Genomic DNA, 15,990 nt, shown 5'->3' with positions numbered 1-15,990 from the left:
TGGTATCCTGTAGAAAACCTTTGTCATTACTTTCAGCTACAAAATCCTACACACGTTTGATTTCGGCGCTCAGCCCTGTCATTTACTACTGCTACATTCTCCATTTGATGTTGTCTGTAGGAATCATTTTCAAAGATGTCGCATATCCATGCGTTTATTACTTCCGTAGTTATACCTAGGTATGTGAAGAGCAGCCAGGACTCCTTGGTGATAAAGTTGGACAAAACTGACATGGGAACCACATGAATTGGAGGGTGAGGTTTCCTTTCAAAATCATCAGGTTTCAGACAATTGAAATCTAGCAGCTTCTGAGTAGCTAGTCCAGCTCTTTCCTTCAGTTCAAAAATTATTCTCACTTTTATTCAACTTTAAATTAATCTTTGAAGTCAGCTGTATTGTAAGCAAGTATAGACAACCAGTCATGAACTTGATGATGGGCACCTGGTTGTTTGAACTGGAAACCAGGTACATGGCCACAAAGGAAAATGACTATCAGCTCACAAAGAACTTTATAGTATCCCCTTTGATAGCAATCTTATTTTAGGGTTGTTATGCAGAAGTTCTAAGTATCTTATACCCTTCTATGAAAATCAGTATCTATCATATACTCCTCTCTTCCATAATGGAAAAAAGCAACTTATGGACAATATTTGCCTCTTATTTCTAGCCAAATTTTTTTTTCGTTGTCAAAAGTCTTTATATATTGCACGTGATGGAGACTTTGTTAAACCTTGAGTATAATCTATTGCATGGGAAATATACCTTTCAGATATATGGTGCCTTAAAAGATTAATTTTGAAAAGATACAAAATGTACAAATTTTGCCACAGTTTTGTGCATCAAAATTTTAAATTTTTTAATCAAAATATTTAATTACCTACATAAAAGCCATAACACAGGTCTTTTAAGCGCATTATCCACCAGGAACTTAATTGCACCTTGTATTTTTTAGTATAAAAGGCAGTTGTATCTGCACTACAATCAATGATCTTGTCAGTAAGCTAATAATACTCTAATATGTTCTGAATAGCTATAGCTTTCTTAGGTACACCTCCTAATACTACAATCTATCAATATCTTCAATGAGGCAGCTGTTTTTTGTAAACGCATCTAAAAATAAGGAAAATGGTTTTTAATTACATCTGAGATTTTATTTTAATATAGCTAAGGTTTTTATATCTTTAAATTGTTTATAAATGGAAATAAAAACAAGCATTTGCTCTCTGCAAGCGAGCTTTGTCAGCATCCATTTATAAAAAAACTCATCTTTAATGCTACTAAAATCGAATTGTGGAGAACCATACAAAGCACAAATGTGTAGAAGCACAGATGTGAAACTTTTTTTAAAAAAAGCGGCAATGAAAAAGGTATGAACAACATACCTTTATGTATAAATAATATACCTTTGTTATATTCCACTACTAAGCTTTGCTATCTTCCACTACTCTTTTTGTATTAAGTTTTTCTAAAAAGTAAACAAGTGCTTACTCTCATTTTCTTAAATATTGACAAATCAATGTTTGAAAAAAATAAATGTTCCCAGAAACTGTACGAGCTGTAAAAAAAGTTACCATTTACTATATTTAGTAAAATATGATTAATTATGTTTATTGTTACATTAAACAATTGTAGTGTGTCTAATTTAAAAAAATATTTGATTTTTTTGTTTGAAAAATATTTGAAACAATTAACTTTTTCCCAAACTGAATTAATTTAAGTACCTTTATCTTTATTATCAATAAACTTTGTTATGTACAACCTTTTATGTGATCCTTTTAAAGAAACTTTATTTGCTCCAGTTAGTCTGAAAGTGCCGCATTTTGTAACAAAGGATACATAATATGGACCTGTAAACCTTGGCTTAAAAGCAGCACCTTTACTTCTTTTACCTCGTATATCCAGATGTAAAACTTTATCACTTATAATAGTATTTTCTTTATCTATTTTTATATTTCTCCCAACTCTCTCGTCTTAATATTTTTTCTGCTTTGCTTGAGCTTCTTTGATGTTCTAAAATAAATATAGTGTTGCACTAATAAAATTTTCTAAAAAAAATGTAGAATTAGAAGCTTGTAGCTATTACCTTTGAAACTAAAGTTTTTAATTATCAAGTTTACCTTGGTAATCAAATGTGTTAAATTTCCAATATTATTTTTATTTTTCTCCACTTCAATTTCAGCTTCTTCATCAGTGGCGGCAAATATATCCATGCTATGAACTATAATATTATTTTATTTAAATACACTTACTGTAAAAACAAAATTAGTTAATTTCCTTATACAAAATGGTTTTTTCTTTTTATACTCACTACTGAAAACAGGTCAGGTAGATCGGGGCATATTGGGAGAGTGGGGCATAAAAAGACAGTTATGCCTGAAGCCTTATATCTCAGCTAAATACTTTTTTTTTTAAATTTTTTTTTGATGAAACCTTTTAAATTATTGTGGTTTATTATCGTAAAAAAAATATAATTTTACAAATACCAAAATGCATTAAAAGTACCAAAACGCATCTGTAAGATTGCGAAAAACAAAATTTGCAAATTTTTTTAAGCGATACAACGACAAAAGATTTATCTGAACTATTGCTAATTTACTTTATTTATAAAAATTTTATGCTTTTCAGACAGTAATATTTATCCTCTTTTAGAATCTGGTTTGAAAAAAATATTTGGAATTGAACTTTTTGAATAGTATTAGTTTCAGTCAAATGACTCTTGTGGGGCATATCGAGACAACAAGTTATTTATATAATTGACTATATTCGTGATGCTGCTTACAGTTTGATGATTTTGTTCTTAATCTGAAATAATACTTTCCTTGTTTCGAAAAGCAATATTAGTATTAAATCCAAAGAAGTTCTTATATTTATAACTTAACTTCGATTATTATTAGTGTTTAATGTAAACAAAGATGGCTAGAAATTATATAAGAAAGATCAATCATCCAAATTGGGATGAAATGTAGTTTAGCTGTGAGTAAAAAGGAACTTAAAACTAGAAAAGCTGCTGATACATATGGCATATTTACGTTTGTTCTACATTGGCATGTAGCTAATTTGCCAGTTCATCAAAAATGTTTAAAAATAGTTTCAGCATATTTATTGTGTGGTTTATGTGATCCATAAAATATTTTGTTTAATTTTAAGTTTAGTAGTAGCTACAAATTTAATAATATATAGGTTAGGTTAGAGCGGAGGTATTTAAAAATAAAACACCAAAATTTTTTTTTTTTAGCTGCTACTTGTTTTTTGTGGTGTATGGGTGTAAGGGCGTGTAATTTCTATGGGTTTAATACTTTTTTGAGAGGTTAATGTCTGAACATATTAAGACGATAGAGAGTCTTCATTTTTCATCATTTTTAAAGCTTTACAATTGACGAATAACGGCTGCTTTTTAACTGTTACGCTTTGCCCCACAACTTGCAAAATGTAAAAATTTTGCTGGTATAGAGTTTCGTTACTTTGATTGTTGTAACTTATTTTAAATTCTTTTGTTTTTTCATTTCCTTATATTAATATATTTTAGGAAATTTATAAAAAACAGTGTTAACTATGATTAGTTTATCCGCAACTACCATTTGTTTCTTAAGTGTCACTACATGCCCTGCTCTAACCTAATACTCATGGTAAAACCTAAAAATTTGAGTGGTAATCATGTACACAAATGGTTGTAAAACATTTTTTAAAAAGCAATGTTAAATCCTAAAAGATGATTTCCAATAAATGCTTCAAAAAGATCTTAATATATGTTTGTATTTTAAGACATAATATTTGTTTAGTTATACCATCCAATCAGATTTCAATAATTTCTCGCAACCCCTTGAACAATGTCTACAACATTTTAGGCCATAGTAATGACATTCAATTAGGAGGAACTATGCTAATATTTGTGAAAACCCTCACTGGTCAAACCATCACGTTAGAAGTTGAACTTTATGATACAGTCGAAAACGTAAAAGATAAAATTAACGACAAAGAAGGTATCCCACCATATCAACAGCTTTTAATTTTTGCTGGTGAGCAATTAAAAGATGGAAGAACTCTCTCTGACTACAATGTTCAAAAAGAATCTACCCTTCATCTTGTTCTTTCATTAGGAGGAGATACGCTAATATTTGTGAAAACCCTCACTGGTAAAACCATAACGTTAGAAGTTGAGTCTGCTGATACAATTGAAAACGTAAAAGCTAAAATTCAAGACAAAGAAGGCATCCCACCAGATCAACAGCGTTTAATTTTTGCTGGTGAGCAGTTAAGAGATGGAAGAACTCTCTCTTACTACAATGTTCAAACTGAAACTAGGCTTTCCCTTGTTTTACGATTAAGGGGAGGTATGCAAATATTTGTGAAAATCCTCACTGGTAAAACCATAACGTTAGAAGTTGAGTCTGCTGATACAATTGAAAACGTAAAAGCTAAAATTCAAGACAAAGAAGGTATCCCACCAGATCAACAGCGTTTAATTTTTGCTGGTTGGTGGTTGAAAGATCGAAAAAATCTTATTTACTACAACATTAATAAAGAATCCACCCTTCATCTTGTTCTTCGGTTAAGGGGAGCTATGCATATATATGTGGGAACCCTCACTGGTAAAACTATCATGTTAGGAGTTGAACTTGCTGATACAATTGAATACGTAAAAGCTAAAATTCAAAACAAAGAAGGTATCCCATCAGATCAACAGTGTTTAGTTTTTGCTGGTGAGCAGTTAAAAGATGGTAGAACTCTCTCTGACTACAATGTTCAAAGTGAATCCACCCTTCATCTGTTTGTTCGGATAAGAGGAGCTTTGCAAATATTTGTGGAAACCCTCGCTGGTAAAACCATCACGTTAGAAGTTGATCCTGATAATACAATTGACAATGTGAAAGCTAAAATTCAAGACAAGGAAGGTATCCCAACAGATAAACAGCGTTTATATTTTAGTGGTGAGCAGTTAAAGAATGAAAAAACTCTCGATGATTACAATGTTCAAAAACAATTTACCCTTCACCTTGTTCTTCAGTTGAATAAAGGTGTACTAATATTTGTGAAAACCCTTGCTGGTAAAACAATTGCCTTAGAAGTTGAACTCGATAATTCAATTGAAAACGTAAAAGCTAAAATTCACGACAAAGAAAGTATCCCACCAGATCAACAACGTTTAATTTTTGCTGGTAGGCAGTTAAGAAATGAAAGAACTCTCTCTGACTACAATGTAGAAAATGAATCTACCCTTCTTTTTTTTCTTCTGTTAAACAGAGCTATGCATATATGTGTGGAAACCCTCACTGGTAAAACTATCACGTTAGAAGTTGAACTTGCTGATACAATTGAATACGTAAAAGCTAAAATTCAAAACAAAGAAGGTATCCCATCAGATCAACAGTGTTTAGTTTTTGCTGGTGAGCAGTTAAAAGATGGTAGAACTCTCTCTGACTACAATGTTCAAAAAGAATCCACCCTTCATCTTGTTCTTCGGTTAAGAGGAGCTATGCTAATATTTGTGAAAACCCTATCTGGTGAAACCATCACGTTAGAAGTTGAACTTGATGATACAATTGAAAATGTAAAAGCTAAAATTCAAGACAAAAACGGTACTCCACCAGATCAACAGCATATATTTTTTGGTGGTAAGGAGTTAAATGTTAGAAGAACTCTCTCTGACTACAACGTTCAAAAAGAATTCACCCTTCATCTTGATCTTCGAATAGAAGGAGCTATGGTAATATTTGTGGAAACCCTAACTGGTCAAACCATCACGTTAGAAGTTAAACTTGATGATACAATTGAAAAGGTAAAATATAAAATTGAATGCAAAGAAGATATCCCATCAGAATTTCAGTGTTTAATTTTTGATGCAAAGCATTTAGAAGATGAAAGAACTCTCTCTGACTGCAATGTTCAAAATAAATCCACTCTTCATCTTGTTTATAGGAGACGAGCTATGCTACTATTTGTGAAAACCCTTTCAGGTAAAACCATCACCTTGGAAGTTGTACGTTTTAATACAATTAACAATGTGAAAGCTAAAATTCAAAAGAAAGAAGGTATCCTAAAAGATCAACAGTGTTTAGTTTTTGCTGGTGTGCAGTTAGAAGATAGAAGATATCTCTTTGAATACAAAATTGAAAATGAATCTACCCTTCATCTTGAACTTCCATTAAGAGGAGCTATGCCAATATTTGTGAAAACCCCCATTGGCAAAACCATCACGTTAGAAGTTAAACTTGCTAATACCATTGAATACGTAAAAGCTAAAATTCAAGACAAAGAAGGTATCCCACCAGATCAACAGTGTTTAGTTTTTGCTGGTGTGCAGTTAGACGATGAAAAGACTCTCAATGACTACAATATTCAAATTGAATCTACACTTAATCTTGTCCTTCAGTTAAGAAGAGCATTGCCAATATTTGTGAAAATCCTCGCTCGTAAAACCATCACGGTAGAAGTTGAATTTGATGATACTATTGAAAACGTAAAAGCTAAAATTCAAGACAAAGAAGGTATCGCACCAGATCAACAGCGTTTATTTTTTGCTGCTGAGCAGTTAAAAGACGGTAAAACTCTCTCTGACTACAATGTTCAAAAAGAATCTACGCTTCATCTAGTTTTTCGGTTAAGCGGAGCTATGCTAATATTTGTAAAAACCATCAATGGTAAAATCATCACGTTAGAAGTTGAACTTGCTGATAGAATTGAAGTCGTAAAAGCTAAGATTCAAGATAAAGAAGGTATCCCATCAGAACAACAACGTTTATTTTTTGGTGGTGAGCAGTTAAAAGATGAAAGAACTCTCTCTGACTGCAGTGTTAAAAAAGAATCCACCCTACATCTTGTTCTTCGATTAGGAGGAGCTATGCTAATATTTGTGAAAACCCTCACTAGTAAAACCATCACATTAGAAGTTGTACTTAATGATACAATTGAAAACGTAAAACGTAAAATTCAAGATGAAGAATGTGTCCCACCAGAACAACAGCAATTATATTTTGGTGGTAAGTATTTAAAAGATGGAAGAACTCTTGATTATTACAATGTTAAAAAAGAATCCACCCTTTGTCTTTTTATTTGGATAAGAGGAGCTATAAAAATATTTGTGGAAACCTCTGCTGGTAAAACCATCGCGTTAGATTTTGAACCTGATAATACAATTGACAATGTGAAATCGAAAATTCAAGACAATGAAGGTATCCCAACAGATCAACAGCGTTTATTTTTTGGTGGTAAGCAGTTAGAAGATGGAAGAACTCTCAATGATTACAATGTTCAAAAAGAATCTACCCTTCATCTTGTTCTTCGGTTAAGAGAAGCTATGCTAATATTTGTCAAAATCCTCACTGGCAAAACCATCACGTTAGAAATGAAACTTGATGATACAATTGAAAATGTAAAAGCTAAAATTGAAGACAGAGAATGTATCCCACGAGATCAACAGCGTTTATTTTTTGCTGGTAAGCAGTTAGAAGATGAAAGAACTCTTAATGACTACAATGTTCATAGAAAACCTACCTTTTATCTTGTTCTTCGGTTAAGAGGACCTATGCATATATTTGTCAAAATCCTCGCTGGTAAAACAATCACGTTAGAAGTCGAGTTTGATGGTACTATTGAAAATGTAAAAGCTAAAATTCAAGAAAAAGAGGGTATCCCACCAGATCAACAGCGTTTATTTTTTGCTGGTAAGCAATTAGAAGATGGAATCTCAATTCAAGAGTTAGAAAATGCAGTTATGAGATGTACTCTCAATGACTACAATGTTCATAGAAAACTTACCCTTCATCTTGTTCTTCGGTTAAGAGGAGCTATGCATATATTTGTCGAATCCCAAAATTGTGAAACCATCAGGCTTGAAGTTGAACTTGCTGATACAATTGAATACGTAAAAGCTAAAATTCAAGACAAAGAAGGTATCCCACCAGATCAACAGTGTTTAGTTTTTGCTGGTGAGCAGTTAGACGATGGAAGAACTCTCAATGACTACAATGTTAAAAAAGAATCAACACTTCAACTTATTTTTCAGATAAGTAGAAATATGGTAATATATGTGAATATCCTCGGTGGTAAAAAAATCGTGTTAGTAGTTGAAATTGATGATACAATTGAATACATAAAAGCTAAAATTCAAGACAAAGAAGGTATTCCAACAGATCAACAGTGTTTAGTTTTTGCTGGTGAGCAGTTAGACGATGGAAGAACTCTCAATGACTACAATGTTAAAAAAGAATCAACACTTCAACTTATTTTTCGGATAAGTAGAACTATGGTAATATATGTGAATATCCTCGGTGGTAAAATAATTGTGTTAGTAGTTGAAATTGATGATACAATTGAAAATGTAAAATCTAAAATTAATGACAAGAAAGGTATCTCTCCAAATAAACAGCAATTAATTTTTGCTGGTAAGCATTTAGAGGATAGAAGAACTCTCTTTGACTACAATGTTCAAGAATATTCCACCCTTTATCTTGTTCTTCAGTTAGAAAGAGCTATGCTAATATTTGTGAAAATCCACACTGGTAAAACCATTACGTTAAGAGTTGAATTCGATGATACAATTAAAAACGTAAAAGCTAAAATTCAGGACAAAGAAAATATCCCACCAGATCAACAGCGTTTAATTTTTGGTGCTGAGCAGTTAAAAGATGGAAGAACTCTCTCAGACTACAGCGTTCACAACGAATCTACTCTTCGTCTTTTTCTTCCGATAAGAGGAGCTATGCTAATATTTGTGAAAATTCACCCTGGTAAAACTATCTCGTTAGAAGTTGAACTTGATGACACAATTGATAATGTGAAAACTAAAATTCATGACAAGGAAGGTATCCCACCAGATAAACAGCGTTTAATTTTTGGTGTTGAGCAGTTAAAAGATGGAAGAACTCTCGGTGATTACAATATTCAAAAAGAATCAACCCTTCACATGTTTCATCGGCTTAGAGGAACTATGCAAATATTTGTGGAAATCCTCGCTTGCAAAACCATCTGGTTAGAAGTTAAACCATATAATACAATAGACAAGGTGAAAGCTAAAATTCAAGAGAAGGTAGGTGTCTCACCAGATCAGCAGTGTTTAGTTTTTGCTGGAGAGCAGTTAGAAGATGGAAGAACTCTCAATGACTACAAGGTTAAAACAGAATCTACCCTTCATCTTTTTCCTCAGGTAGGAGGAGCTAGGCTATTATTTGTGGAGACCCAAAATGGTAAAACCATCATGTTAGAAGTTGAACTTGCTGATACAATTAAATATGTGAAAGCAAAAATTCAAGAAAAAGAAGGCATCCCACTGGATCACCAGTGTTTAGTGTTTGCTGGTGAGCAGTTAGACGATGGAAAAACTCTCAATGACTACAATGTTAATAAAAAATCTACTATTCATCTTGTTCTTCGGTTAAGAGGTACTATGCTTATATTTGTCAAAATCCTCGCTGGTAAAACCATTACGCTAGAAATTGAACTTGATGATACAATTAAAAACATAAAAGCTAAAATTCAAGATAAAGAAGGTATCCCATCAGATCAACAGTGTTTAGTTTTTGCTGGTGAGCAGTTAGACGATATAAGAACTCTCAATGACTACAATGTTCAAAAAAATTCTACTATTCATCTTGTTCTTCGGTTAAGAGGAGCTATGCAAATATTTGTGAAAATCCTTGCTGGTAAAACCATCACATTAGAAGTTAAACTTGATGATACAATTGAAAACGTAAAAGCTAAAATTCAAGATAAAGAAGGTATCTTACCAGATCAACAACGTTTGTTTTTTGCTGGTAAGCAGTTAGAAGATCGAAGAACTCTCAATGACTACAATGTTCAAATAGAACCTACCCTTCATCTTCTTCTTCGTTTAAGAGGAGCTATGCATATATTTGTGGAAACCAGAAATAGTAAAACTATCATGTTAGATATTGAACTTGCTGATACAATTGAAAATGTAAAAGCTAAAATTCAAGACAAAGAAGGTATCCCACCAGATCAACAGTGTTTAGTTTTTGCTGGTATGGAGTTAGACAATGAAAGGACTCTCAATGACTACAATATTCAAATAGAATCTACACTTAGTCTTGTTTATCGGTTAAGAGGAACTATGTTAATATTTGTGAAAATCCTCGCTGGTAAAACCATCACGTTAGAAGTTGAATTTGATGATACTATTGAAAACGTAAAAGCTAAAATTCAAGACAAAGAAGGTATCGCACCAGATCAACAGCGTTTAATTTTTGCTGCTGAGCAATTAAATGATCGTAGAACTCTCAATGACTACAATGTTCAAAAAGAATCTACCATTCATCTTGTTCTTCGCCTAAGAGAAGCTATGCATATATTTGTGGAAACCCGAAATGGTAAAACCATCATGTTAGAAGTTGAATTTGCTGATACAATTGAAAATGTAAAAGCTAAAATTCAAGACAAAAAAGGTATCCCACCACATCAACAGCGTTTAATTTTTGCTGGTGAGGAGTTAGAAAATGGAAGGTCTCTCCGTAGCTACCATATTGACAGCGAATCTACTTTAGTTTTTCAATTGAATATGATATCAATACAACCCAATAGGGTATGGTAACATTTTTTTAGTTACTTTTAGGCATTAGTTGCACTAATAATCTTTAGGTTTTGTTTAACTAAGGTTTTAAATTTTATTGACACATCTGCTAGTTAAATAATTATCTTTTCACAGTTCTGGTATGAACTAGTCAATATATTTATTTGCGCTTTTTGTTGTGAAAACATTTTAAGTTGTATTGTGTATTGCTAAATTTGGTTTAACGTAATTTTATGTGAATTTTTTTTTTAACGTATCTTTTTTGCTTTATGAGGTTTTTTATTAGATTTGTTGTTAGGTGCTTTTGTTTTAAAAAATGATAATAAAAAAAAAAACCTAAACAATATTATTTTACCACAGACATGAGTTGAATCAATTTCAATATAAATATATATATATATATATATATATATATATATATATATATATATATATATATATATATATATATATATATGTATATATATATATATATATATATATATTTACATATTTATATATATATATATATATATATATATACATATGCATTTATATATATATATATATATGTATATATATATATATATATATATATATATATATATATATATATATATATATATATAAATATATATATATATATATATATATATATATATATATATATATATATATATATATATATATATATGTATATTTAATATATATATTTATATACATATATATGTTTGTCTATGATAGATGTTTGTCTTTAATAGATGTTTTTTAAAAATATCTCACTCCACATTTTTACTTCAGGCAAAGTTTTTCCATTTAATTTTGTTTCCATTTAATAATTATCTTCAAAATACTTTGAAAGTCATTAGTACATTTTGCTTTCATTACTTTTAACAGAGATTAAATAAAATACTAATGGTACACTTGGTTCAATGGTAACACTTAAGTACATTTTTGAGAATTTTATTTTTCATTTTTGACCACGTATAATTATTTTAAACAATGAATTCACAAATTATTGGAACTGTAAACAGACGCATATCTTTAAAAAAGTACCTCATTGCTGAAAAAAAAAAATATTGTTAAGATATTACTTCAATATTCTAACAAGACTCCAGTATACCCAGCAAACACTCTATTGCAGAATTTAAGTGAACCTATTGAGGGTTTTTGTGCAGTCCACATAAGTTTTGCTCATTGGTTAATTATGGTAGCAGATTCCATTAAAATAAAGTTGTTTAAATTTTTGTGATGGAAAATTAATTGCAATTAAATTTTATTTTAAATTAATTAGGTTTCTTTTTTTTATTTATAAAATTTAAAAAAAATTGAGGACTAGTTACACATTAAAGCTTTAACTTTAAAAAATTTTCAAGTATTATTGTAAAAGTTTTACAAATGCTGAAACTCCAAATTTTCAGTTTATGTTTAGAGTACTATTAACTGAGATTTCTACCACGTATGTGAAAAATGCATAACTGCTTTTAAAGTTAATCAATTTTTTTCAAAAAGTGGTAAAATGAAGTACCCAAAAAGATAAAAAAGTATACTTAAAATAAACATTAAACTTTCATTGTGATACAAACCCTCAGACATTACAACAAGGAACATTTCCTGAAAATTTCAAATCAAAATCTTTATTAGAAGTTGAGAAAACATGTTTTATGTGTTGCAAAGTATTTAAAAAATAAAACGCTAGAAAAACGCTTATAATGATTGTGTAATAAAAAAAGTCTAAAACTGTTGTTATTCTAAAAGTTACTAGCAAAATATGATGCTTCTTCTTTGTATTTTTTGTCAACAAACCTTTTTTTCATAACTTTTACTATCTTTAGTTGGTATAAGGTATAAGCAGAAGAAATTTTGTTGTTGATACCTGCTGTTAATGTTTTTTTTGACTTGTATTCATTACCAAAAAAACTTCTTAACACTTGAAAAACTTGCAATTGGTAATGAGGCTGTAGTTTTTTCTTTTCCTTTTTTTTGATGTGTAATAACTGTTTTTGAATTTATATTTACGTTTTCTAGTTGTGCAACAAGTTATTTTTTATTTAAAAGATGCAAACAAATTCAAATGAAAATCGTTTTTAAGCAAGCAAGCTAATATGATGCTAATAATCCAAAAGATGTGTTATTATTAGTCAACTTTGAGCTATGACACTTATCTTAAATTTTTTTTGAGCACTGGTAAATTATTAGGCTAACATGATATTTTTAAAGCTAAGTTTTCTCTAAATACTTGACTACAAAGCTAAAAATCAGTAAATAAATTCGTTACTATGGTGGTTGCAGGAGAAGTCTAAAAAACTATAGTGAACTAAATTACGATTATTTAAACACAACAAATCTCTGTAAAGTTCATCATTAAAATTGACTAAAAAAAATTTTCGAAATATTTTTGAATAATATGGAGATCTGCTATCTTAATGGACCATTAGTGGCAGAGGCAAGCCGATTACTAGCCGCTAACTAGCCGCTATATCACATACTGAAACGTTATCGACTTGCTACTTTTAGTTGATGCCACTAATTGTCCACTTAGTAATTACTAAGCAAAATTAAAGTGGACTGGTCAAAACGTCTATATAGGTCTGATGCAAATCCAATACAAATATGTTTACGTGGTTTGCATTTACATTTACATTTACATAACAAATTAAAATGTGTTTAGGTAATTCGTTTCATTAACAACTTTTTATCGTGGCTGGGAAGGATTAGAAGATAGAACATCAAGGAACAGAAAAGTTCAAAAACAATCCACTCTTCGTCTTTACAACCTGTTACAATGTATATATGAAAAAGCAATGCAAATATGAAAAAAAATGTATGCAAGTATATATGAAAACCCTGACTGACTGAAAAACCATCACTAAAGAAATTGGTTTTGATGATGCAAAACGCAATGTGAAGACGAAAGAACAAAACAATGGAGGCCTCACTAACGAAAAGCGTTTTCTTGCCAGTAAAGAATTAAAGTGGATATTCTTTTTCTTGAACTTTGATTAGTGGCTGAAAAAGAATTATATTTGTGTATTTAACTTTTAGAATATGACTGTGTATTTAACTTCGTAAGAGTGTGTACTTAACTTCGAAAGAATGTGTATTTTACTTCGTACAATTGTATTTTTAACTTTGTAATAATTTGTACTTCACTCTTCGTAATAATATAACAATTTGTACTTTTAGTAAATAATGTACTTAATTTTAGTGTATGAATGTGCATTTAACTTTGTAAGAATGTGTAAATATTATTGTAATAATGTGTATTCAATTAAAATCGTATTTCTAATATGATTTAGGCTATTATTTGTAATTTATTTTGTTAGAAAATATAAAGCCTAATATTTGGTGTTTAAAATGGCTCATAACACACGATAAAATTATTCTTATGTATTAAGCTACAAATGTTTGAAATATTATTGTCGGGAAATGTTTGCAAACAATTACTTCAACAAAAATGATCTTATCCAACTATAACTTGATAGTTAAACATTGTTTAAGGACTTTAAATTGAAAATAAAGTATTATAGAGTTCGTAGTATGTTGGAAATAAATTATTTATATAACTTTAAACCTTTTTATATCATAGTTTACAAGAGTTATACAGAATTTATTAAATGTTAGGGTTCGAAAATGTTTGTATGAGGAGATATTCGCCGATAAATTATGCGCATGCATTTACATAGTTATGCGCATAGCTTTTTATCAACTTCAAGTTATTAAAAACCGTTAAACTGTTTCGATTAGACAGACAGACAAAAAGCGAATCGTAATTTTAGTTTTCATGAAATTTTTAATTAATGTGCTTTTGGAACAAAAAAATCATCAGTTTTAAAATAAGAAATGAAAGTTAATAAATTTTAATTGCACTATAAAATCTTTTTAATTAAAACACTTTTATAAATAACAACTTTAACTTATTAATTGTAAAAGTGCTTTAAATAAAGAAATAAGTAAAACAATGAAAAAGTGAAAAATTTATAGCTTAATTACAAGTTTTTCCTCAAACAGAAAGACAATGGAAATCTTTAAAATAAGTAAATATTTGCAAAATCTCGTTACAGTAAAGAGAACTGGAACTTGCATAGTCTGCCAAAAGACAATTCAACGGGCAAAAGATAGCATCACAGCGCATAAACGAACATCATTTCCAGACGCTAGAGAAGATGAGAAACGATTCTTTGCAAAACAAAAAGCCGAATAATCAATCAACTTCAACAACGACATCTTAATCTCAGCTGAAACATACTAATGTAAAAAATCCTTGATAATCAAAATAAGAAATTGATATGAAGTTACCAAACTTCTTTATCCGAACTGGAACATCTCTTTGTCTTGTTGAATCTGAAGCTTTTAAGGATTTGATTAAAGCACTTAATTCATCGTATGCATCATTAATACCGTGCCACATTGGGCGAGGATAGTTAATTTTTGAGACAAAATTAATTACTAATTAAAAATTAGTAATGTATTTACCAAATTTAGAGTACCAAAATGAGGTATGCGCTTCTTATGAAATTAATAAATTTTGTATATAGTTGCTATGGATACCTAGTTTTGCATAGCAACAACCTGTTTCTTATAGTTAGAGATTTTTCATTTGTGCTACGTACACTATATTTGACATGTGTATTAGGGTATAGTGAAAAAACTTTTTTCGAAATTGAAAATTTAAATATTGCTTTCAGATGCCGATAGACATTTTAAGATATATTATAATTTTTTTTTCCATGTCTTCAAAAAAATTACCAAAAAAAAGGTTTAAATATTTTATAATGATAAAATTAAATAAAGTTACTATTTTTGGTCGGAAGAAAAATAAACAAAAACATTGCATAAAAACAAAATACAGATTTAGATAAATTAAATTAATAACACTTATTTTTTAACTACTAAATTAATTAATTGTAAAATATTATATTATAAAAACAATATTATTTATTTTCACAAAATTACAAAAACGTTTAACTCTAATTTTAATGGTCTGTAAAGTTAATTTCTATAAATTATGCGTTGTTTACCTTCACAATTACATTAAGCGTTTTCAAGATTCTGATGTGCAAAGGTTAAAGAGTTATTTTAAGTAGAGTTATAAATAAGTTATAGGATAAAATTAATTAAATTCAACAAATAAATCATATACATATGGATATACAGTATTGAACAAAACATTTGCAACCAACATCGAACAATTCTAAAAAGTGTTCCTAATTTTACATGTCTTAAAAACGAAACGAACTATACTACCACAGCAAACAGTTCAGGAGTCTGGAGTCATAGCATGCCATGACATGAACAATCAACTGACAGGTGACAGCACACAGGCAGAATTTCGTTGACAAGTGCCATTTTGCAGCGGAAAAAATAAGTGCAACTTTTTTGGTTTGTTTCATTTTCTTATGTCTGGTCCGTTTCAACGTCACGGAAGTTTTTTTAATAACGTCACGGAAGTTTTTTAATTTAAAGGATGTATCCAGAAGTTTCCAGAA

At 30.0% G+C, this 15,990-nt stretch overlaps 1 protein-coding gene across 12 annotated transcripts in view; it reads left to right on the top strand.

The window, feature by feature from the left end:
• The window catches only part of LOC136081934 (uncharacterized), a 74,518-nt gene extending 60,659 nt beyond the window's left edge, over positions 1-13,859 (top strand). For 7 of the 12 annotated variants that reach the window (XM_065800366.1, XM_065800364.1, XM_065800363.1 and 4 more), the window contains 2 exons: positions 3,780-10,534; positions 13,173-13,859. In XM_065800366.1, coding sequence (XP_065656438.1) covers positions 3,780-10,534; positions 13,173-13,226 — 6,809 coding nt within the window. In that variant the 3' untranslated portion in view covers positions 13,227-13,859. The remainder of the gene's footprint in view (positions 1-3,779; positions 10,535-13,172) is intronic. The other 5 variants (XM_065800371.1, XM_065800370.1, XM_065800373.1 and 2 more) reach the window with 1 other exon arrangement.
• Positions 13,860-15,990: the final 2,131 nt, after the last annotated feature.

This window comes from Hydra vulgaris, chromosome 06 (genome assembly GCF_038396675.1).
Source record: "Hydra vulgaris chromosome 06, alternate assembly HydraT2T_AEP".
Taxonomy (NCBI): domain Eukaryota; kingdom Metazoa; phylum Cnidaria; class Hydrozoa; order Anthoathecata; family Hydridae; genus Hydra; species Hydra vulgaris.
This window is presented reverse-complemented; position numbering and strand designations above follow the sequence as displayed.